The 26,855-nt window shown below is 36.1% G+C and overlaps 1 protein-coding gene across 3 annotated transcripts in view; it reads left to right on the top strand.

Moving 5' to 3' along the window:
* The window catches only part of LOC121030809 (ankyrin-2-like), a 554,568-nt gene that overhangs the window by 203,847 nt on the left and 323,866 nt on the right, over positions 1–26,855 (top strand). The window contains exon 3 of one of the 3 annotated variants that reach the window (XM_040475659.1): positions 620–732. The exons of the other annotated variants lie outside the window; for them this stretch is intronic. Within the exon in view, the coding sequence (XP_040331593.1) occupies positions 685–732 (48 nt within the window). The 5' untranslated portion in view covers positions 620–684. The remainder of the gene's footprint in view (positions 1–619; positions 733–26,855) is intronic. 3 annotated transcript variants of the gene reach the window in all.

Here is a 26,855-nt window from a genome sequence, read left to right as displayed (position 1 = left end):
AAAGCTATAAATGCTATGGGAACAGAGAGGAGGCAAGACTTGAGCAAAGGCCCATTGGCGTGCTGGCAAGAAGTAAGAGTGTGTGCAAAGGTACAGCAGTGTGTGGAATATGCCACTTCCAGAACATCCAGTAATTTGGGGTTGCCACAGCTCAGAGTTTGTGCACAAGGTACGTTTGAGTAATGAGGCTCAAGGGTCACACAGCTGCTTTCAACGACCTTATTTCTGCCAAAGCACCAAGCACCACCACAGAAGAACTCATCACAGTCTCTTTAGTGATGTCCCTTTTGAAGTTTTTCTTTTTTAATGTTTATTTATTTTTGAGAGAGACAGAGTGTGAGTGGGGGAGGGGCAGAGGGAGAGAGGGAGACACAGAATCTGAAGCAGGCTCCAGGGTCTGAGCTGCCGGCACAGAGCTTGACGCGGGGCTCCGACTCATGAACTACGAGATCATGACCTGAGCCGAAGCTGGACACTTAACCGGCAGAGCCACCCAGGCACCCCAGTGATGTCCCTTTTGAATCCAAATCCAGTTGCCATATTCTATTATATCCAGGTCAATTCTACAAGCTTTCCATGCTCCCAGCTTCCAATGTGGTTTCTTACTTTTCTATTTTAGATTTTGCTTCTCAACTTTAGATCTGATAGTGAAGCAACATCCTGTCTTCCACCACCGACACTGCCATGGGTGACACTCCTGTTGTTGGTACTGTTTGTTCCATCATAATGGAGGTAAAATTGGAAAAATTTAAGGGTGGGGCTCAAATCACAAGGGACTTTTCTTCCGCGTGTTACATGTGGAGAGTCCTCTGAGAAAGATGTAGCCTTAGCAATAAACTCCAGCTATTTGGTTGTTATGATATATTATTAGATGATCTAGATCTTGGGGAATTCTTCATAGTTTTACACTGAATCCTGACTTTATAGCCCAGGAACTAAGTTTGTCAGCACATCAAGCAATTTCTTAAGGTGAATTCATATTAACTGACCTTGTAGAAAGTTAAGTAAAACAGAATTCCAATGTATTGTCACATAAGGTGTGTAGGGTCAACATGAGTGTGCTATTCTAACTTTATAAGCAAATAAAATTATATGGGAACAAATATTAACCAGAAGGTTTTTTTGCATGAAAGAGGAGATAAATTTATAATTTGATTGTCAATGGCATTGGCCTAGTATCCTGAGGCACCATCTGCATTAAGGGGACTATCTGGGGATGCCTGGGGTGGATCAGTGTTGAATGTCTGAGTTCAGCTCAGGTCATGATCTCATGGTTCATGAGTTTGTGACTGTCAGCTGTCAGCATGGAGCCCACTTCAGATCCTCTGTCCCCCTTTCTTTCTGCCCCTCTCCTACTCGCACCCTCGCTCTCAAAAATAAATAAAACATTAACAACAAAGACAGGACTATTTGGCTACAAGGATTGGAACGTAGGAGATGTGAGGCTTGTGGATCACTTCCCTTGCTTGGATTGGCTTGATGACTCTCAATATCTCTCCTCCCTGAATCTGTTTAATTGTGAGTCCAGTGATGCCCAGGCCCTCCTCTGGTCAGATCACTCTTTTGACTACCAGTATCTTCAGAAGGTGTATAGGTTTTATTTTATGGGCCATCTCTGACGGATTGGATGTGGCTGCCTGGAGCAGTTTTGAGAAGGACTCTGAGATTCAGACAAGGTCAGCGGGCTAGAGTACCTGGGAGGTTGTACTGGAAGATTGCACTCGGCTAGGGAGGAGTGGAAATAATTCACTGGATTTTCCTTCCTTTCGTGAGTAGTTCAGATTGTGTAGAGCACCTGAATGAGCATAAGCAGGAAAGTGGCATCAACGAGTTTTCACTTAGAGAAGGACAAGATCACGTCAAATCAGGTCACCTGCCCAGATTCGTCGTACTCAGCATCGCTCTGGGTGTAAGCTATCTGACCGGGGGTAGCTGAGAAGTATGGCAGCAGCATTTAATTCCAGACACTGGTTTTCTATGGTTGCTTTCTCTGTGGCCGATGTATTTCTTGTCCAAGTGAATATTACTTTCTCTGTCTGAAGAACGAGGAGAAATAGATATAAAAAAATCTTTGTTTTGTTGAGCAGAATTGAGGGAGTTTTTAAATTCAGTCAAGACTCCTTAAGTATAAAGCAGAAAATTCTTGCTTAATTACTCGGTAATGGCTGATTCAAAGATCAGGGCATCATATTTTATTAATGAAATCTTCTTGCGCCTTTTTGTTTGAACACTACCTAGTATTATTCAGACTTTTCTGCTAAGTGCTTTTAATGCTTACCACCATAATTCTGTGCTCACATCTAAAGACTTATAGTTTTTTTTTGTTGTTTATTTCATAAATAAACAGAATCAATTTGATAAGAAACTTTGATTGATAGTCACTTTCATCAGATTGCTGTAGGTGGGGTTAGGCAGTCCATGACTATAACCTGAGTTGGGTGTATACCTCACTAATAGAGTTAGGAACTTTTCTTGAACAGCATTTTTTTTTTCCGGGAAACAGACTTTTTAATGACTAGAGTCTCATTTTCCTGTTAAAGATTATTTTTAAAATATTATATATAAGGCACTATGTTTAGGGATATAATTTATTTTAAGATGTGGTTATTTTCCAAGTAACTATAAATGAGTGTACTTGGGACTTTTATGAGCCAGATGCTTTTTATGTGCTAGACACTTTGTGGATGTAATTTTGCATCCCCATGTCTAATCTTTGAGGGAGCATTATTAATATTTTCTTTTGCAATATACATTTTAAGGAACAGAGGTCAAATAATTTGTTCGAGTTAGGCAGCTAAAAGCGATGTTTAAATGACGTTTGAACCCTTGTATTTGAACCCACGTCTGTTTTAATGACACAGCCTACAGTCATTATAACTACATAGGACCGTATGTGAGGGAATACAGTTTGCAAAATACATTAATTTGAGTGTTATTGGTGCTGTTTTCCCCCAAAGGATTCTGTAGGGCATAGTTCAATTGATAGTATTTACATTCTCTCTCAAAACCTCTTGGCCTGAAAATTATGCCACATTCTAACAAATAAAATCAAAAAGCATGGCAATAATATTAATGATACTACCTACCATCTTCTTAGTATTTTGCATTTTATATCTCTGTTGTTTGGCATACCAACAGGATTATGGGTTTTGGATTGCAAATAATTTTTTGAAACCTTTAATTTTCATGCTAATTACGTTTTGCTTTTGAAAAATTGTTAAAAGTTTTCCCATGGCCATTTATTTTCCTATGTCCCCACCTGTTTGTTTACTTGGCTGTTGTTTACTAGGCTGGCTCTAAAACTAGGATTCATGTTTGCATATCATCATTTCTGCATGGTTGTTGAAATTCTCTATGCTGTTAATCAGAGGTGGCAATATACTCTGCTTTAATGAACCCTTGATCACGTAGACTACTGAATTTCCATTTAATAATGGAAATAATTTCCATAAATACAAAATTATTCCACTTTGTTTTTAATAATAAAAATTTGTTTCTCATTCTCTACATGCAAAACCTTTTAGGGCTACAGTGGAGCTCTTCATTTCTTAATAGAAATCTTTCAGTATACTGGAATGTGCATATTAATATTATCCTCAAGACTTAGCTCCACATTGAAAATTGGCAGAAGCATCTATTCATAGGTGACAACAAGGACTTGTAGCAGCTCTACGGAGTAGGGAATAGCATTAAGGAAGTCATTATTTTTCTGTTTATACTTCCATTAGCTTTAGTTGGGTTTCATTTCTTTATGCGTATGTTTTAATTTATAAGCATTAACTACGTTTTAAACGTGGCATTTTATTTTATTTCTTTTTCAAGTTTTTACTTAAATTCTAGTTAGTTAACGTATAATGTAACATTGGTTTCAGGAGTACAACTTAGTGATTCATCACTTACATGTAACACCCAGTGCTCATCACAACAGGTGCCCTCCTTAATGCCCATCGCCCATTTAGCCCATCCCCCACCCACCTCCCTCCATCAACCCTCAGTTTGTTTTCTATACTTAAGAATCTCTTATGGCTTGCTTCCCTCTCTTCCCCCACCCCCTCTTTCCCTATGTTCATCTATTTTGTTTCTTAAGTTCCACATATGAGTGAAATCATGTGGTATTTGTCTTTCTCTGACTTATTTTGCTTAGCATAATACACTCTAGCTCCATCCATGTCACTGCAAAAAAGGTGATATTTTAAAAGTAAGTTTAAAAACTTAACATAAGCTCACTCATTGCTGGTCATTAACGTTGGTTGAAGTCCAAACTTTCAGATGAGGAAATAGAACAATTAGTTTATTTTATGAGGGTCAACGGAGGATAATTAGTATATATACTAATTTTAATACACTTATTTTATATATGTTGAAATATTTTAATACACCTAGATCCTAACAATTTGAGTTGCATAGCGCTTTTAATATTCTCTTTACTTTTCCTAAGACAAACAAAATTAGTGTATGACTACATCTAATTCCCTTAGCAAAAAAGTAGAAAATTTATAAACTGGTATTTTGTCAATACTTCTGTAATAGGGAATAATCCTGTTTGTTTTAGTGTACTAAGTGTCTTGCTAATGCTTGCAAATGTAGCTAAGTGAGGTCAAATCAAAGTTCCAGTTGGAAAATACAAAAGTGAACTTGAAATGCATTGTAATGTCTGCTATCAATGAAGGTTGAACATCCTAGTGAGAAAATGATTTATTTTGTCTAGACAAGAATAAATATCACTTTAATCAATCTGTTAATCTGCCTATAGTTTAACTCATGCGGCTACTAATAAAATTTACCATATTTCATAGTGAATAATAAATTATAGAATTTTAGGTCTCAGAAAGGGCCCTGACAGATCATTTGAACCAACGATCTTATTTTAAGTACGGTAGATGTACAGGCTCTTCCCCTGGCCGGTTAGCGGCAAAGCAAGATTCAGCACTCCCGTCACCTGCCTCTAAGCCCAGAATATTTTTCACCACGCTACACTGCCTTTGACCTATATGGTAGGTGATATCCACTCAGCTTTTTATAAGATACAGAATTGGTCTGCACTTCCCATATTGAGGAGACCCCACTCATTTTTCTTCTCACAAATATTTATAAAATATCGTGTGCTGGCATATTAGTAGTTGCGGATAGGTTGTCGGGTGAGAGACATGACATTTGAGTGGGAAATGTCAATGTATACAGATAGTCTTCCCATAGCCAAACAGAACGTGTTCCCTATTGGAAAGCAATAGTTAAGACATAATACATGTTCCCAAATATTACTTACATAGGCAGAGGATATAGAGTGTAACACTAATGAGATAAGATGCGTTTTATTTTTTTAAGATCTCTGCTTTCAAAATCTGAACAAAGTAAAACAGTCTTCAATGATTTTGGGTTAATAACAATTATATTTTATTTTCAGTTATAACTCATGTAATTTCAGCATTAATATTTTAGATTTCCTTGGATTTTGACAAGATTTACCATATTGGTTATATATAAGTAGTGTACAAATTGGCACAGAGAAGCCATTTATTAGCTTTCTTTCTTCATAGATATATGTATACAGAGTATGTATGTATATACATATATATGTATAGTTATATGTATGGATGGATTTTAATACTACCATCAAAGACAGTCTGTTCTTTTTGAAAAATTATTTATTTATTTATTTATTCTTTCTTTTTTAATTTTTTTTTTCAACGTTTATTTATCCCTGGGACAGAGAGAGACAGAGCATGAACGGGGGAGGGGCAGAGAGAGAGGGAGACACAGAATCGGAAACAGGCTCCAGGCTCCGAGCCATCAGCCCAGAGCCTGACGCGGGGCTTGAACTCACGGACCGCGAGATCGTGACCTGGCTGAAGTCGGACGCTTATCCCACTGCGCCACCCAGGCGCCCCTCTTTCTTTCTTTTTTAAATGTTTATTTATTCTTGAGTGAGAGACAGAGCACGGACATGAACAGGGGAGGAGCAGAGAGATACAGAGACACAAAATCAGAAGCAAGCTCCAGGCTCCAAGCTGTCTGCACAGAGCCCGATGCGAGGCTCAAACTCACAAACCGTGAAATCATGACCCGAGCTGAAGTCAGGTGCTTAACCAACTGAGCCACCCAGGCACCCCTTTATTTTTAAATTTTTTAAAGTTTATTTATTCTGAGAGAGAGAGAGAGACGCTCGAGCAGGGGAGGGGCAGAGAGTGAAGGAGAGAGAATCCTAAGCAGGGTCCACACTGACAGCAGAGCCCCCGGTGGGGGCTCGATACCACAAACCATGAGATTTGAGCCAAGATCAAGAGTCTGATGCTTAACCAACTGAGCCACCCAGAAGTCCCTGCTCTATTCTTGTTAATTGAATTGTCATGTTTACTTTGTAGATTTGCTTTAATTCTGGCTATCCCTTATTGCACACACACATACCTAATGATCAAGAATTTCTCATTCCACCCATACTCCCTCCTTTTCTGTTTAATATTACTTTAAATGCCCCACATAACGTTGTGAAATTTTATATTTAAAAATCCAACCTCAAATTAAAACTTTGGCTTGCATAACTCAGGGATTTCTGGTTAAGAAATATTCAGGGAATCCTATTTATTTAAATACCTCATGTTAGCAAAGTGGTTTTAATGGCGATTGGTCCAAATGAGTAATTCTATGCATTATTTTCTTATGAGAATATTTTCTGCATTTGGTTTCTTAAGTTCTTTGTATAGTTGCTATTTGTTATATGCTCTGATACAGAGGCACAGTAATGTATTTTCAGAAAGCAAGACACCATTTCTGTCATTTTTATCAAATTTTTAAGAGTGAATTTGAGACATAGTTCCACTTGTTTGCATTTTTCCATTTGTTCTTGTGTTTAATTAAATGTTTGTTACCATGGCAGCTAAGAAGAATTGATCACTTGTTTCTTGTCAGATGTCAAACATCATGAGCTCCTGTGTGTCAGGCTTAGAACTCACAGCAATTCAGTTCTAGTTCATTTGTCCTTGAATACAATGTGCCTGCGAACTGGCACCTGACCAGCAGCAGAGGGAGTAGAACTCTGGGCTGGACGTCAGAAGACTCGCGTGCTAGTTCCAGTTCCAGTGCTATTTAATCTTGTGACCTTGAACAACTGACCAACATTTCTGGGCCTCAGTTTCCCAAGTTGTTAAATGAAGAAGTAGGACTGAATAATTTTTAAGGTTATTTTTAGTTCAAATATTATAAATAATGAAATCGTAGGGCTACTCTGATTGATCTTGGGAGTGTTCGTATGCATCAATCTCTAGTACCCTTGGTTCCCTTTAACTGGATAGTTGGAGAGGGAAGAGTGGTTCTTATCTTTGGGAGTTTTGAGAAGAGAAAGAAATTCTTGAGTAGATCTGTATTGGGCAGCACCTGAATCAGCTTGTACTAACCTCTGTACTTTTCTTGAGTGATTGTCTAGTCCTCTTTTTCATGGAGTCCAAGGGTTCTAGATGAATTCATGATGCCACATTCAGTTTTGCGACTGGGTTCTTTACCATCTCTATGAGCCATACATAAGATAAAAGATTAATATTATTTATCTTAAATTTAGTATTCTTTGTCAGCGTTCACCAACTATGAAATCATGTTCAACTAACTTAGCCCAACTAAGTTGTTGGGTATGTTGGCAAACTTTGAAGTGTTCTCAATTGATGTTCTATAGCAAAGTGATACAAAGAATCGAAAGATAACTTGATTTAATGACACTTGAGTAGGGAAAACTCACTTCTTCACCTGTGTGTCTCTCCTTTACTACTCACACAGAACATTTCACTTGATACCTCTAGTCACGAAATGTGTGTGGGGTTTTCCCATACCAAGAAGTTCTGTGACACTAGCTACGTGTCCTATAATTTACCTTAAATTGGATATTCTTTACCTGCAAATACGGTTAGATCCCCCAGATTAAGGCCTAGTCTTGCAAGACTGCCCCAACCTCTCAGATGCTAATGGCAAGCCCAGGTTGTTACCAGTGCTTCTGACCTACCAACTAGAAATTGGACATTTTCATAATTCTTTCCTCTGGTTCAATGATTATGTTAGAGCAGCTCATAGAACTCAGGAAAACAGTGTACTTACTGTTTACTGGTTTATTCTAAAAGGATATATAAAGGACACAGATGAACATCCAGATGGAAGAGATGTATAGGGCAAGGTTTGTGGGACGAGGCATGAAATTCCATGCTGTCTCCCAGTGTTCCACTCTCCCGGCGCCTCCATGTGTTCACCAACCCAGAAGTTCTCTGAACCCCCTACTTTGGGGATTTTTATGGAAGCTTCATCATGTGGGCGTGATCCATCATTAACTCCATTTCCAGCCCTTCTCCCCAGTCTCTGAAAATTGAGACTGAAAATTCCAAGCTTTTGGATTTTTCCAAAAGTCCTCATTCACGATCCCAGTCCTCATCCACAGTCTCACCAAGATCCAGGATCACCTTTTCAGAACAAAAGACACTGTATGACCCATGAAATTCCAAGGAATTTAGGAACTCTGTATCAGGAACAAGGGTTAAAGACCAAATATTAGAACAGACGATGCTCCAAGTGCTCTCATCACTTAGGATATTACAAGTGCTTTTAGGAGCTTTATGCCAGGGCGCAGGGGCAGAGACCAATAGATATGTTTTGTGTTATCTTATAACACTAAAGTTCATATTAAATAATGTGTGTTTGCTTTGGAGTGTTTGAGATAATAGCAGAAACTACTCAGCCTGGTGTGATGGAGTCTGAGATGGGGTGAGTCACTTATTTTGAGCAAAGATTTCATAAAGAGCATGTTTGGAATATTAAAATGAAGGTCTTGAACTTTGGTGCTGACTTAATGCATTAATCAATTCAGACAGTTTGATATTAATGTTGCATTTTAGTTAAGTATGGTCAAACCTTGAAGAACAGCTATAATTAAAAATGTGTAATATTCATTGTCACTGACACTAACCTAGCAAAACCCAAGATGCACTAGGGGAGGAAATAGGGTTCTTATTTTAGGTTTTGTCTCCTCTTTTTCTAGTATTGTAAAGGGTAAGTTGTTTTTAATGCTCCTTTAAAAAAAAGAAAAAAAATTCTTATGTAATGCTAAGATTACTTTTCTAACCATACAAAAAATAATACTTTGCATTTTAGAGAGACATTGATTTAAAAGTCACAAGATATATATATTCAAAATGGATGTATAGTTTTATTAATAAATGTACTCTAGTGGACACATTATTCTATTTTTAGCTCTTTTGTATTTTGGCATTTAATAGCACTGGATTCAGAGCCAACCCCACTTAACCTGTAGCACTAATCTAGAGATCAGAGAAATTAAGTTTATTTATATTCCAACACTTTAAATAATTGCTGTAAGGGATAATATGAAGAGTTATTTAAAATGTCTTTAATATTGTTGTTTCCTTGCCTTTTGAAATCAAATGCTAAAACAATTGGTCTAGTAGAGAGTGCTGTGTGTTAAACTCCATAATATGGAATTACTTTTGGAATGATGCTAATTGTTGCTATGTTGTTTTAAATGAGCACTGAGCTAATAAAATCCCAACAAATAGCAAACTCAAGTAATATATGAAGTTGGGGGAAAATAATCCGATCAAGATATTTTTGAAAAGAAAAAAGACTATCTTTTGCAAATATGAATTGGATATCAAGCAAAAAAGTTCATGACTGCTCTAAAATTAGAATGTTCATTTTTAATACCCAAAGGGCCAAGTGTTGATATTTGAACAAAATGGGAACCAAAATATTAATATTAAGCAATCTCTTGAGTAAAGTTGTAAGAAAAAAAAAAGGATTGGTCACTTTTGGCACATTGCTAAGCTTTAGATATTGGAACAGAGAGGAAGGAGGAATTTGGAAAAGAATATAATGAAACGCCCAAATTCTTGGAATTTGATTCAAACCAAAAGGAAATGATTTCCGAAATTTAGCACACATTTGAAAATAATGATTCTTCCAGTTGTGAAACACTTTAGTCACACCTCTGTTTTAATGACCCAAAATATAATTCTATAAGTTTTGGTATGAAAAATGAAAGTCTATATATAAAATGATTTTTAAATTTAATTAATTAATTTACTTATTTTGTCCAGTTTTATTGAGAAATAATTGACATACGTCACTATAAGTTTAAGACCTACATCATGCTGGTTTGATTTATATACATTGTGAAACGATTACCACAAGTTCAACTAATATCCATCTTCTCATATAGTTATAATAAAAAGAAAAGGAGGAAAGAATTTTTCTCATGTGATCAGAATTCCTAGGATTTATTTTCTTAACTTTCCTATGTCATCATGTTGCACCTTACATTCCCAGTACTTATTTATCTAGTAGTAACCAGGGCTTTGTATCTCTTGATGAGCTTCTTCCAATTCATCCTCCCCAAACCCTCCACTTCTGGTAACCACAAGTCTGATCTCTTTTTCTACGAGGTTTTTTGTTTTTGTTTTTTTTAATTCCACATATAAGTGAGATCATACAGTATTTGTCTTTCTATGTCTGACTTATTTCACTTAGCATAATAGCTTCAAGGTTCATACATGTTGTTGCAAATGGTAGGGTCTCGTTTTTTTTATGGTCAAATAATATTTACACACACACACACACACACACACACACACACACACACACACACCACAATTTCTTTATTCATTCACCCATTGATGGACACTTAGGTTGTTTCCACTATTGTAAATAATGCTGCTAAGAATACGGGATGCAGTTATGTTTTTGAGTTAGTGTTTTTGTTTCCTTTGGATATATTTCTAGAAGTGGTATTGCTGGGCCATAGCAGTTTTATTTTTAATTTTTTTTTTTACAGTTTATGTATTTATTTTGAGAGAGAGACAGAGAGAATGAGCAGGGGAGGGGCAGAGAGGAAAGGGTGAGAGAATTCCAAGCGGGCTCTGTGCTGCCCCCCAAAGAACCACACACAGGGCTCCAACTCACAACCTGTAAGATCATGACCTGAGCTGAAATCAAGAATCGGATGCTTAACTGGCTGAGCCACCGAGGCACCCCTATTTTTAAGTTTTTGAGGATCCTCCATACTGTCGTAGTAGTGGCTCTACCAATTTACAATCCCAGCCACAGTGCACAAGCATTCTCTTTTCTTTACACCCACGCCAGCATTTGTTATCTCTTATCTTTTTGATGATGGCCATTCTAACAGGTGTGCGGTGATACCTCATTATGGTTTTAATTTGCATAAAAATGATTTTGAAATTAATTAAAAAAGCTGAGTGCATATTGATATTTTAAAATTAAGGGCTTTTAGAGTTCTTGAAGCATCTCCAGAAAATTTGAGTTGTTTATCCATGACTAATACTTTGTCTTAGACAATTAGTGCATAATTTGGCTATTGCTTGGTGAGAAAACAGCTTTTCAAAAGCTGGCTCATAGTTTTTAAAATTGTCCCAAATTGAAAATAATTAAAATATTTCATAATAAAGAAGTTGTTAAATAAATTAAGGTATATCCATGAAATGGAATATTATGCATTCATTTAAAAGTAGTTTTATTTTTATTATTTTGTTAATGTTTATTTATTTTTGAGAGAGAGCACATGAGAGTGGGGGAGGGGCAGAAAAAGAGGGAACAGAGGATCTGAAGCAGGCTCTGTGCTGATAGCAGAGATCCCAATGTGAGGCTTGAACTCACTAACCGTGAGATTGACTTGAGCCAAAGTTAGATGCTTATCCGATTGAGCCACTCAGGCGCCCCTAAATGTAGTTTTTAAAAGAAATTTTAATGACCTGAAAATGCTCATTATTTATTAATTTAGAAATTCAGCATAAAACATGTACCAAATATGCTCTCAAATATATAATCCATATGTAGAGAAACATGCAAAAGAAATACATATATATGGGGTGCCTGGGTGGCTCTGTCAGTTGAGTGTCCGACTTTGGCTCAGGTCATGATCTCACAGTCTGTGGGTTCGAGCCCTGCGTTGGACTCTGGGCTGACAGCTCAGAGCCTGGAGCCTGCTTCGGATTCTGTCTGTCTGTCTGTCTGTCTCTCTCTCTGCTCTTCCCCCGCTCATGCTCTGTCTCTCTCTCTCTCAAAAATAAAAAAATAAACATAAAAAAAAAGAAATACGTATATATCAATCGTAGTTTTATCTGGATACTTATTATTTTTCTTCAATTTTTTTCTTGCATTTCAAATTTTTCCTATAGTGAATATTTATAACTTTTATAACTAGGAGCTACATTTTTAAAAACTTACTGATTCCAAATGTTCCTTACAGTGGTGAAAATAATCATTATCAAAAGCATATGATAAAATCTTCTTTTTGCTCAAATGTGTGGGGAAGAAAGAACAAAGAATGAAAAAATACCTGTTACCCTGAAAGTAGCATCAAATGCTTTAGTTCACCTCCCAAGCATGGCAGTCACCGTCTTAAAAGAATAACATCCATCTGTATTCCATCTGCCATAGTAAGTCATATAACATTTTTAGAAATGCTTATACTTTCATTATATTATCAGTACAAAAGATACATCTACCTAATGTAGATCCCATTGACTATATGAATTATGTTTTGAAAGAAAAACTTCACATGGTTGGAAGAAAATCATAGCTTAAATCCAGCAGATCCCTGCCAATATGAACTTGGTATTGTCCTCTGACTACACTATGATAGTGATAGTAAGTACCTCAAAGGGATTTGTTAAAAATGTTTGTTTGTTTATTTTGAGAGAGAGAGAGAAAAAGAGAGAGAGAGAGCACTTCTGTGCACATGAGCGGGGGAGGGGCAGAGAGAGAGAGAGAGGGAGAGAGAGAATCCCAAGCAGGCTCCATACTATCAGTGTGAAGCTCTACTTGAGGCTCGATCTCATGAACCAGGAGATCATGACCTGAGCTGAAATCAAGAGTTAGACACCTAATTGACTGAGCCACCCAGGTGCCCCAGGAATTTTTAATTAATAAAATCAAATTGTACAAGTATACTATAAACATTTGGGGACTATTCAAGAGGAATAAACTTGGAGGAACTTTGAGAGATTATTCAGAGGAGCTAACTGGTACAGAATATAATAAATAATTTAATTGAAGTTATACAGCATGAAATGAGTTTCTTTCATGGACTTCTCTGGTAATTGATCCATTCTTCCACAGTTGAGGGGAACTATGGTTAGCTAAGGGAGAGAGTTTGTAGTTATCATGAAGAGAAACTATAGTGATACTTTGCTTTTAATAGAATAGTTACAAATAAAGTTAGGCTTTAGTTTGTGTTCTAGACCCCTACGCAGTTTAGAAATAACTTCCTTGAACATTTACTTTTCAGTCGACTATCAATGTGTCTCCCCTGTGGCTATGCATCAGAATTGTTTAAAAACTTCAGAGACATGGATTTTATGCCTGGAGAACCTGATTTTGGTGATTTTCAGTATAGTCAGGGTGACTATAGTTAAACAAAACAAAACATAAAACTTTTTCTCGTGGGGCTCCTGGATGGCTCATTCAGTTAAGCGTCTGACTCTTGGTTTTGGCTCAGGTCACCATCTCAGAATGGTTCAATGGTCGTGAGATTGAGCCCCATGTTGGGCTTTGCACTGCCTGCTTGGGATTCTCTCTCTCACTCTCTCTGTGCCGCCCCCCCCCCCCGGCTTGTACTCACTCACTCAGTCTCTCTCTCTCTCTCTCTCTTTTTTTTCTCTTTCTCTCAAAGTAAATAAATAAACATTAAAAAAAATCTAGTAATGTTGATGTGTAGCACAAATTGAGAATGACTAGGATGCATATGCAAGTTGCTGGGATTACAAAGAAATAAAATATCAGGCCAGTCCTCATATTATGCACTCTCTGAAAGAGCAGTTCAGTCTCTACTCTTTCACATTGGTAAAATATTCATTTTTTTAATACAAAAGATAATCTCCTGTCATGAGCTCTCCACCTACATATTGATAGATTTTATGTGTATTGTCAAAGGTTCTACCATTCCAGGAACACAAGGGCAAAGAACAGGCTGATTGATTGATTCAATTATGTCAGAATAAATTGTCGAAGATCTAAAATGGGCAGAAGAGATTAATGGGTGTGTGTCCAGTGGAGTGCTGGGTGTTGTCTAGCAGACCCTTCAGGAAATTACTGCTTTTATAAGGGTGTGCATATTTAATTCTCCTTCAAGACCATTTTACAACTTTGTAGAAGTATAAGTTAATTTTTAGAAAACAGTAATGCAAAACATTTTTTAATAGAAGTACTAATAAATTTTGCCCAGTATGAATACAATTAATTTTTACCTGTAGAAAAGGTAATCCCAAACATAATATTTTATTGCCACATAAAATATTAACCAGTTTTTCATGTATGGGCAAAATCATTTCCATATTTAGCATATATAGTTGTCTGTATAAATCTGCTCTTCAACAAACCCACAGCTGCTTTTTACTACTGAGGAAAAAGCATAAAGTTTTTCCTCTAAGATCAGGACAAGTCAAGGATGCCAGTTTTATTCAGCATAATAGTGGAAGTCCTAGCTACAACAATCAGACAAAAGAAAGAAATAAAAGGCATCCAACGGGCGCCTGGGTGGCACAGTCGGTTAAGCGTCCGACTTCAGCCAGGTCACAATCTCGCAGTCCGTGAGTTCGAGCCCCGCGTCGGGCTCTGGGCTGATGGCTCAGAGCCTGGAGCCTGTTTCTGATTCTGTGTCTCCCTCTCTCTCTGCCCCTCCCCCGTTCATGCTCTGTCTCTCTCTGTCCCAAAAATAAATAAACGTTAAAAGGCATCCAAATTGATAAGGAAGAAGTAGAACTATCACTGTTTGCTGAGAAATAATAAGTGAACTTAGTAGTCATTAGATACCAAATTAGTATACAGAAATCTGTTATATTTCTATACACTAATAACAAACTAGCAGAAGGAAAAATTGAGTAAACAATCCCACTTTTTATTGCATCAAAGAATAAAATACTTAGGAATAAATTTAATCAAGGAGGTAAAAGACTGTACTCTGGAAAGTATAAGACAATGATGAAAGAATTGAAGATGACAAAAATAAATGGAAAGACGTACTCACAGACTGCAAAAATTCATATTGTTAAAATATCCTTACTACCCAAAGAAATTTACAGATTCACTGCAATCCCTATCAAAATGCCAATAGCATTTTTTTTATAGAACTAGAACAAATAATCCTAAAATTTATATGGAACTACAAAAACCCCAGTGGCCAAAGCAATCTTGAAAAAGAAGAACAAAGCTGGAGGTATTCCACACTCAGATTTCAAACTATACTACAAAACTATGGCAATCAAAATAATGTGGTATTGGCACAAAAAATAGATTTATAGATCAATAGAACAGAATAGGGAGCCCAAAATAAGCCCAGGCTTATATGGTCAATTGATCTATGACAAAGGAGGCAAGAATGAATGAAATTGGACCACTTTCTTATACCATATATGAAAATAAACTCAAAATGGATAACAGTCCTAAATGTAAGACCTGAAACCATAGAACTTCTAGAAGAAAACATAAGGAGTAAACTCTAGGACATTGGTCTTGGCAATATATATATTTTTGGATGTGTCTTCTCCGGCAAAGGTAACAAAAGCAAAAATAAACTATTGGGATTATATCCAACTGAAAAGCATTTGCACAGCAAAGGAATCTATCAACCTAATGAAAAGGTAACCTACTGATTGGGAGAAAATATTTGTAAATGGTATATCCGATAAGGGGTTAATATCCAAAATATATAAAGAAGTCCTACAACTCAACATGAAAATATTATAAATAAATAAACCACCAAAAAATCTGATGAAAGAATGGGCAGAGGATCTGAGTAGACATTTTTCCAATAAAGATGTACAGATAAGTAACAGACACATGAAAAGATGCTCAACATCACTCATCATCAGGGAAATGCAATCAAAATTGCAATGAGATATCATGTCACATCTGTCAGAATGGCCAAAATAGAAAACACAAGAAACAAGTGCTGGCAAGGATGTGGAGAAAAAGGAACACTTGTGCACTGTTGGTGGGAATGCAAACTGGGGCAGCCACTCTGGAAAATAGCCTGGAAGTTCCTCAAAAAATTAAAAAAAGAAATTACCCTATGATCCAATAATTGAACTTCTGGGTTTTTAGCCCCAAGATACAAAAACAATAATTCAAAAATTACATGCACCACTATATTTGTTGCATTATTTACAATAGTCAACTATAGAAACAGCCCAAGTGTCCACTGATAAATGAATGGATAAAGAAAAAGTGGGGACATATGTGTGTGTGCATGTGTGTATATATATGTGTGTGTATGTATGTATGTGTGTTTTTGTGTGTATATATATAATGGAAATATTTTCATCCATAAAAATGAATGAAATCTTGCAATTTGCAACAACATAAATAGAACTAGAGAGCATAATGCTAAGCAAAATAAGTCAGAGAAATAAAATACTTAGGAATAAATTTAAATAAATGTGGAATTTAAGAAACAACAGTTGTTAAGCAAAGGAAAGAGAGACACAAACCAAGAAACAGACTCTTTACCTAGTTAATTAATTAATTAATTAATTTCTAAATATAATTTATTGTCAAGTTAGCTAACGTACAGTATATACAGTGTGCTCTTGGTTTTGGGAGTAGATTCCCGTGATTCATTGCTTACATACAACACGCAGTGCTCATCCCAACAAGTGCCCTCTTCAATACCCATCACCCATTTGTCCCCCTCCCCCCCGTCAACCCTCAGTTTGTTCTCCATATTTAAGAGTCTCTTATGGTTTGCCTCCCTCTCTGTTTGAAACTATTTTTTTCCCCTTCCCTTCCCCCATGGTCTTATGTTAAGTTTCTCAAATTCCACATATGCAGACCATAAACTGTAGAGAACAAACTGGTTGCCAGAGGGGAAGGGAATGGGAGGATGCATGAAATAGGTGATGAAGATTAGAGTGCACTTGTCATGATGAAAAAATAAATAAATAAATTGGTGTGAGAAGAAAGAGACAAAAAGTAACAAGTGTTAGCAAGAATGTGGAGAAAAGGGAACCTTCATGCCCTGTTGTGGGAATAAAAATTTCCACTTTGGAAAACAGTGTGGATGTTTCTCAAAAAATTTTAATAGAAATACCATATGGTCCAGTAATTCCATTTCTGGATGTTTACCTGAAGAAAACAAAATCACTGAATAAAAAAGATATATGCACCCCATTGTTTATTGCAGCATTATTTACAATAGCCAAGATATGGAAGCAACTAAAGTAAGTACCCATTGATAGATGAATAGCCATTGATAGACAGAATGAATGGATGGACCTAGAGAGTATTATGCTAAATGAAAAAAATCAGACAGAGGAAGAAAAATATCATACGATTCCACTTATATGTGCAATCTGCAAAGCAAAACAAAAGAACAAATAGAACAGAAACAATTTCATTAATACAGAGAACAAACTGGTGGTTGCTGGGGACTTTGGAGAGATGGGTAAAATGGATAAAGGGGATTAAGAGGTACAAACTTATAAAATAAATAAGTCACAGGGATGTAAAATACAGCATAGGGAATATAGTCAGTAATATTGTAATAACTTTGTGTGGTGATAGATGGTAACTACATTTATTATGGTGAGCATTTTGTAATATATATATAAAAAATGTCAAATCACTATGTTATGCACTTGAAACTAATATATTTTGTTAGCTATACTTCAATTAAAAAATAATACAAATTTGGTCTTCAGATTCTTTAAACTAGTTTTAACATGTTACTCATTTTCTCATTTCCCATTAATCAGCTACATTATGTCTTTGACATGTATCATCTTGTATTTGAATGATAATTAGATGAAAATGGTGATTTCACAACTATAAATATCGGCATGCCTTAGACTTGCCTTTGGAATGGATTTTGAATCAGGGATATTTCTACACCTTATGCTATTTCAAGCAGTGGCTCTTTTCTCACTCATCACTACTTGCCACTGGAGATAGGATATACATCCTCCTTGACTATCAGTGCTTCTTTCATAATTTGAGATGATATATTGGCGACTCCTCCTCTGATATTACACAGAAAAAAATTATAGAATCATCTACCCAGGCTTTTTCTGAAAAATACATTCTGGCAGATTTGTTGACAAATAACTATCTTGTAGCTATTGATTACATCATAACCATTTTTATGGCTTTTGCTAAGCTATGGTCATAAATTCTACTGTGTTCACTGGAGAAGCATTTTTTGCTACCATGGCAACAGTCAGAATATGTCAAAGTTATATATAAATTGTACTTATTTCTTTGACCTGGGCATGGAGATGTGACTTTGCTCTTGAAACAATTCAGAGATATCCTCTCTTGCTTTCACAACCAATAAACTCTCTCATCCCAAATGATCATAGCCAATATACCGCTATTTCTAGACACTCTCCATGCTTAAGAAAGCCCCTGCTCTGCCATTAGCCTATTAAATTTATAAGCATTTTTGATTTTCTAATGGTCCTGTTCTAATCAAAATAATTGCATTTTGACTTAAACAAATCAAGAAAAATTAATGTGTACACTTTTCAAAATATCAGAAAAATAATTTGCCAAAGAGTAGAATAATTTATGATAATTTATTTCAGTTTTGAAATAGTGCAAATATGGAGAAAAAATAATCTATTGGATTTCAGATTAAAACAGTCGCTGGTTGTTTTGTTTCGTTTTTGAACTGAGTTTGGAAATAATTGCAATTGATAGAGGAAGTAGTTTTCATTTTCCTAATCTGATCCAATTAGGATATGTTCTAAATAGAAAAATAATATATTCTCATGTCAATAGCACTTATGATAGAGCTAGATAGAAAAATAATATATTCTCATGTCAATAGCACTTATGATAGAGAGCACAAGGCACTATGAGATCGTTCCATTGACAACCATAAAAATGTACAGTTTTCTTAAAACATCTAAGGCAGAAGTTTTTGGCCATAGTAATTGTTACAGACTGAAGTGTGTCCCCTCCAAATTTGTATGTTGCCTAACCTCCAGCACTTTAGAATGTGACTGTATTTGGAGATACGGTCCTTAAAGAGATAAATTAAAATGAGGTCTTTGGGTGGGCCCTAATCTAATATGACTGGTGTCCTTAAAAGAAAAGTTTAGAACCCAGAAACACCCAGAGGGAAAACCACATGAAGACCCAAGGAAAAGACAGCCATCTATAAGTCAAGGAAAGAGGCTTTGGAAAAAACTAACCCTGCCAATATTTTGATTTTTGACTTCTAGCCTCCAGAGTTGTAAGAAAATAGATTTCTATTATTTAAGTCACCCAATCTTAAGCTTTTTTAAATTTTTTCCCCATTGAGTTCAAGATAAAATAGGGCAATCATATATATCAAATTCTGTAAGTAAGTTAAGTTGTGATTACCAGTCAAAATTTATTTGTCTTTTTTGTGGGGAGGGGAGTCAGAGTCAACCTCTGTTTTTAGGAAATCCCTGATTTATGCTACTGCACATCTCTTAGTTTAAAAATGATTGACCTGGACTCCTGCCTGGCTCAGTCAGTAGAGCATATGACTCTTGATCTCAGGGTCATGAGTTCAAGGCCCATGTTGGGTGTGGAGCATACTTAAAAAATTTTTAAAAATATAAATGATTGACCTGCTATTTATTCCTTAGACATATATCTATTCTAATAAGGGTTTACAACGATGAAACAAATTGCTTTCGGGAATAGAAAAACATAGAAATGAAGAGAGTTTTGCAGGAGGGGAGCTCCTAAATGAGTAGACTTACTGTGACAAATATTTATCCTATTCTTTTTGGATTCATTCTGTTTTTCTGTTCCTGAGCAGCCCTTGCATTAATCTTCCTTTATTGTTTCTGTCATGGCCAACACGGGCACTAGCCAGCTGGTCATGCTTATTTTCCCCAAAGAAATCTTCCATTTCTTAATCTCCAGTGACTGGTCTCTAGGTGAACTCTGAGATAAATGAGGTCTGGATTACAGTGAGCTATTGCTCTTGCATCCTGAGGTAAGCTCCTTCTTTGTTGTTTTCACCCTAACAATCTGCACTACAGACAGCCTTAATTCTTTCTCTGATGACCACAAACTTAATGATATCTCTCTGTGGAGTGAGGACTGACATAGTAACCTGTTCTCCCCAGAAAATGGCGGTCTGTACAGATATTGGAAGCATATCCCAAACCCAGTTTACATTGAATTAGATGTTTCCCAGTGAAGAGACTGGGATAGAGTCTCTGATTCATGAGGTGCAGTCTCTTTGAGTGATTGTCTTACCACTAGCAGGATAATGCACTTTTTGCTTCCAGGTCCATAAAATAGAGTCGGTGAATAGGAGGTACAGAAAGGACAGAGGAATAGAATATTTGGTTGTGGAAGATCATATCAGAATGAGGATTCCTCTACTTTTTTACAGTCATTTTCTTAGTTGTTGAAAATGTTCAAGTGTTGTCTAGGATGCTCCCTGTGAATACCAGGCAGGGGAGTTAGGGTATGAGGGGTAGAGAAGGTTGGATTAGACTGTAAATGGGGGGAGGGGGGGAAGAGGGGGAAGAGGTATAAGATTAGGCTCTAAGTGAGAAAGGACAAATACAGGAATAACAAATGAAGTCTCCTAGTCTCCAGACATTTACAAATATAACATTCCTTAGGAGGAATATTAAATTAAGCAAGGATTGAGAATACCTGCCAGGGTTTGGTCAGAGCACACTTGGAATAGGACATTGGGGCTTCAGGGTATCAGAGGTGTTGGCCAGCAGGCAGTCTGGTGATTTGTAATGTTCTTTAATCCTTTTCTCTTATGATGAAACCGACTATAGACTCTGCATATGGCTAGGGGAAAAGCCTGAGTGCAGATGGCAGGGAGACATTTCTGGCAAAGTGATTGAGGAGGGCCATAGAGACCAGAGTAGGTGTTGGAAATAGAGGGCAGCCATCCTAAAAAATTGGTCTTTCCTCAAATGCTCACAGCATAAATATATAGGGATTTAAGGAGCCATATGTTTGTTGTAAGTTAATGACAAGCTTCATTGCATACAACTTATTTTGTATACAGTTCAAAGATCTCTACCTTAATAAGTTCCATAAAGACTCCTCCCCCGCTTAACGTAACTGCAGGTTGGTCTTGCTGCCTTGATTAGAGAATCATGGTAATTTCATCAAACCGCATCCACTACTGATTCATATCCTCAATCCAGGTATCTCTAATTATCATAATAACAAATGTACGTTTTTAACAGACAAAATTAATTTTCACTTGTATTTGGGAGTTGTCATGAAATCAAACAATGAAAGCTGATAGCAACTCTAAAAAATGGAAAAATCACTATTTAATATAACATAGGTACTGGTTTCCATTTAATTCATATTTTAAAATGAATCTTTTAAAGTATGTCTGTTAAAAGACAACAGAATATCAGAATGTTCCTACTACTAAGAACCAGTTATTTATCAACAAGTGTTAATTTGCTTTTTAATAAGTGCAAGGGTCAGCCTCTAGCCTGAAAGAGTGACAAAGATAAAATATTTGGCTAAAATGTTGAACAGTCTTAAAAAAGCTAGCCTCCTTCTGTTTGCAGCTGTGGCCTTTTGTCTGGCAAAAGATATAAGGTTTAGTGTTAATCCAAAGTTTCAGTTGTTTGTAATCAGATTTCATAGAATGTTTTAAGGCCAGTGAGAAAGAAAACTTCTTGACAGTATTTGCCAGGTCACTATATATAATTTTACTCTTCAAAAATGTCTTTCAATTAGTTTTTAAAGTAGTTTCATAATAGATAAAATGAAAGTTTCCCGAATATAGAGCTGAAGGAAAATGATGTGTTAGTAAAAAACTTTAATAAAATGGCAAACATACTTTTTCTTGACTTAATCCAAGGAGTCAATATCATGTTACCTTTGATATTCTTCTATTTTTTCCTATAGTCAGGAAAATGTAAAAATCAGTTAATTGATCTTTCAACAAAGAATTATTCCTTTCACTTGTATTTCCTTAAGCATATTTTTTTCCTATTTGTTTATAATTTCCATGATATAGTAGGAATAAGAATGGATCAGGAGTTACAGAATATAACTCATGAACAAATTAATTCCAAAAAAATCTAATTGTTTTGGACATACACAGAGAAATTTAAATGTGGAGTAGGAGATGATATTAAGAAATTGTTATTATTTTTTAAGTAAGCTCTACGCCCAACATGAGGCTTGAACCCACAACCCCAAGATCAAAAGTTGCATGCTCCTCCGACTGAGCCAGCCAGGTGCCCCGATATTAAGAAATTATTGTTAATTTTCTTAGATGTGATACCAGTTCACGGTTATATAAGCAAATGTCCTTATACTTTTAAAGATGCATACTAAAAGATTTAGTGACAAAATTCCAGGATGCTTGCAATTTGCTTTAAAATATTTTATCAAAGGATAAGAAAAACTTGGATGAAGCCAGTGCTGATAATTGTTAAATCTAGGGAGAAAGGATATGGATGGTCATTTTACAAATCTCTCTCTGCTTTTATGTATGTTTGAAATTTTTCATAGTATAAAGTTAAACAAAAACAAAATCCGGGGCACCTGGCTGTCTCAGTAGATAAGCGTGAGACTCTTGATCCAGGGCTGTAAGAACAAGCCCCACATTGGGTGTAGAGATTACTTAAAAATAAGAAATCTAAAAACAAAAACAAAGCAAAACAAAACCAGATATAGGTATTCTGATAGCAGATCTACATTCTGTAGCTTTGGATATATCAACTAACCCTTCTGATTCTCAGTTTTTCCAGCTTTAAAATTGAAGGGGAAAAAAGCTTTCTACAATGATGACTGAACAATATAATTCATGTGAAAGAACTCTGAAAAAAGTAGAAAATTATTTTCTAAAATAAAGTATACATTATTGATGTAAACATAATCACCTAACCTGGGCCTATCCCTTGCCGATAACCTTTTTTAAGAAGCAAATTGAAAAATTAGGATAGATCTGAAGAAGGTTGACTAAGAGGATGACCGTCTGGAAACCATGTCATATGAGATGGCCAAAGACACTAGGGAGACTGAGCTTGGAGGAGGGAAGACTCATGTAATGGGTGGAGGAATTGGGCCTGTTAGTGGGTTTTGAATATTTGAAGAGTTGTGGAAATGGAATCAGCGTAGTTCTGGAAGGCAGAATTGTGATCAGTTTATGGGAGATGTAGTTGGTTTGGGTTCAGAATGTGGAAGAACTTCTTAATGAGAATTTGCTTCTAATAGAATTTAATTGTCTTGTAAATAAGACTATTCCTGTGGCTGAAGTTTTCAGTTGAAGCTGGTGACCAACTATAGAGCCCTGTCGAGGTGTTTTTGTCTTTAAATGGGAAGTTAGATTCTCCTGAGCCCTGAGAAAACTTCCAGCTGTCTGTGGTTTCATTGATCCCTCTTGCTCCATATCTTTCTGTTTTTCATGTTATCCAAGACATTACTCTCTCTTAACATTCTTTTCTTCTCCCTCTGGTCTCCTAATTCCTCTCTACTTAAATTTTTAGCCAACATCTCTGCATTTTCAACATTTAAGTCAATTCAATGGTATTTATTAGATTCCGCTATCACGTTTCCTCTTTCCATCATTAAAGGTCATTATCAATCCACCTCCAATAGAGGTCCTATTACTGTCCCTATTTTACAAATGTGGGGGTTGATAACTTTCCTCAAATCTTTTAATTGGCAAGTGGGGAAAACCCGAACAGTCTGTATTCTACAGAGATCATGTCCCAAATTACTCTCCTGATAAAGTTTACTTATATTTCAACGACTTTTTCTTTAATCCCAATGCATAGATCCAAACTTGTTTTTAAGGAGCTTTCAAGTGTCTGAACAGGGTCTTGAAGGATTGGATAATATAGCGATAGGTAGTGAAAATCATATCTTTCATTTCTTACCTTTTAGATGGCAGGTTCTATGTTGGAGCAGCTATAATTAAAAAAGCTATATAAAGCTGTATGTGTGTATAGATGTTATCTGACTGACCACAATTCTTATGTCTTTTAATTTGGAGTATTTTTAGGTCTGATTAGCTTCATTTCCTTGTATGAAGCAGTTATATTCATTACTTTGCTGTCCTCTGAAAAGAATTCCTATGTTTTAGTCCTAGCATACCCCAAATGTTCCATTGGTTATGATGTTTTCAGTGGTATAGGAACTCTTCAGACAGCTCATGTGTGAGATGTGGTGCATAATAAAGAGGTGGTCCTTGGGAAAAGATGAATTCTGCTGCTTAAAGCTGTGTGGCCTTTGACAAGTTATTCCATCTCTTTGTAACAGTTTTCTCGGCTATAAATGAGGATAATAATGGTGTCTACATTCTTAGATGAATTATTATTTTAAAGCAGTTGGAATAGTTCATGATACATAGTAAGCACTAATTGAAAAAGTAAATTAAAAAATATTATTTATTGTATTCATAATTCCAAAAACCATGTGTTTTCTCTTAGCCAAAATATCTTGTTAGACCCACACGGCTAAACATGTCCAAAATAGCAGACTTTAAATCATTTAAATCATTCAATCTTTACGAGACCCTTGTAGGTGAGTAAGGATATATTACTCTTTGTTTTTCTAATGAGAAACTTAAAGTTCATGGTGATCAGGTGAATTGTCCCTGGTTGCTCATTTCAAGTTGGGTCAAAAGGGGAGACAAAGCTAGGACTTGAATGCATAACTCTAGCCACTTTCTCTAGGCTTCTTGTTCCATCATTATACATTTCTTCCTAGGGGTTCTAGTCACTGGTGGTGAAGTCTGTTCAGTGTCATGTGTGTTGGGGTATGATTGAGTGACAGATCATGCCTTATAGCTTGTCTTGTTAGATTAGAAGGCGGTGTGCTCTAGCAAACTCAGACCTTTAGCTCATCTTCTTGTGTTCTCCAAAATGGCATATGTCACGGAAAAAGCAAGTTAAAAACAAAATCAAAGGAAACAAAAAGAATACATTCCCATAGAAACAGGAAAAGTTGCTTTTATTCTGATAAATGAGACAATGCCACCTAGTGGATTTTTTCTAGATAGGTGAACTATGAAAGAAAAATTAGAGGAAGCAAGAACATATAAATGGAAAATGCTGAAATAAACGATGTAAGACATAATGTCTATTTACCACCTCAGAATCTCATCAGTGGAATATTACACTGAAATGTAAGTGCCATAATTTTTCTGTTTTATTCACTAATATGTCTACCAAAACTCAGAATAGTACCTACCAAATAGTAGGAGCTCAATAAATATTTATTAAATGAATTGATTGTTAAAGTTATTTTTTTAATGTTTATTATTGAGAGAAAGAAAGAGAGAGACAGAGCCTGACAGGGGCAGGGGGTGGGGGCAGAGAGAGAGGGAGACACAGAATCTGAAGCCAGCTCCAGGCTCTGAGCTGTCAGCATAGAGCCCAACCCAGGACTTGAACTCATCGGTGGTGAGATTATGACCTGAGCTGAAGTTGGAAGCTTAACCGACTGAGCCACCCAGGTACCATGACTTATTTTTTAAATTAAGAATATTATTCATATATTTCCTTTTGCTGGACAATTTTCTATACTTCATATATGAAAACGGTTTGTCAGTTTTATTTGTACTTTATAGTTTTGTATCCTAGCTCCTATTGTAAAGTTAGTTTGCTAGTATTTAGTGGAAATTGAAACAAATGTCTTTAATTTTTTTTTTTATTTTGAGAGAGAGAGAGAGAGAGAGAACACATGTGCATGAGTGGGGTAGGGCAGAGGGAGAGAGAGAAAATCTCAAGAAGGCTCCATGATCAGCGCAGAACCTGATCTGGGGCTTGATCCGAAGACCCTGGAATCATGACCTAAGCTGAAATCAAGAATCAGATGGTTAACTGACTGAGCCACCCAGGAGCCCTGAAACAAATGCCTTTTTAAAACTAAATAAGACTTGTGGAAATATTTCCATGGCTATTATTTAAATTTGCTTGAGAAATGGCAAGTTAGTTAGTAGAAAATGGGAAAGTGAGTAGGCATATTAAGTCAAATTCAGGATAGACTAAATAGACTATAAATTTAAAAAGCATAATATCAGGGAACAGTCCATTTTTAAAATTAAATTTTTATTTTAAAATTGGACATTCAGGAAAAATTTTGAATTCAAAATTCAAAGGTACAAAAAAAAACATATTATGAAAAAATTCATCCTATCTCTGTTCTCCAGTTACCTGATTCCCTTACCAGGAAGTCACCAAAGTTAGGTTATTTTATTTTATGTTTTTTAACATTTTTAAATGTTTATTTATTTTTGAGAGAGAGACAGAGAGCATGAGCAGGGAAGGGGCAGAGACAGACAGAGACACAGAATTCGAAGCAGGCTCCAAGCTCTGAGTGGTCAGCACAAAGCCTGATGCAGGGCTTGAACTCATGAGCCATGAGATCATGACCTGAGCTGGTCAGATGCCTAATCGACTGAGCCACTCAGGCGCCCCACCAATGTTATTTTTCCATGTGTCTTTCCTGAGACTTCTTAAATGTTTGCAAGTGAATATGCTTTTCTATAAAATTATACCTCTTATTATAAAGAACCACTATACAGAATGTACCTATTATTACAAAGAACAAAATTTGATCGAAAATTTAGAGTTGTCTCAATTTCATAATATGCTTTCAATTTGACAAAAATGGCAATGTTTTCCTATTGAAAAAAATTCCTTTTGGCATTCCCTGGATTATGTTTAAATGGTAGTTGTTATTTTAGCTTTGTGAATTTAAGTTTGTTTTTATAATAAATATACATTTGCATGTAAATTATTCACATGGATGTTCAGTATGTTGGGTGACAGTTTTACCAGGTTGTAATCGTCATCTCATGTTCTCAGTGCCTTAATAATTTGCTGCAATTGTTTCGGCAGGCAAGAGAAACACAATTATGGGCT

Source organism: Herpailurus yagouaroundi, unplaced genomic scaffold (assembly GCF_014898765.1).
Source record: "Herpailurus yagouaroundi ecotype Mexico unplaced genomic scaffold, PumYag 28, whole genome shotgun sequence".
NCBI lineage: Eukaryota > Metazoa > Chordata > Mammalia > Carnivora > Felidae > Herpailurus > Herpailurus yagouaroundi.
The sequence above is the reverse complement of the archived record's forward strand: the minus strand, read 5'-3'. Positions and strand labels throughout refer to the sequence as shown.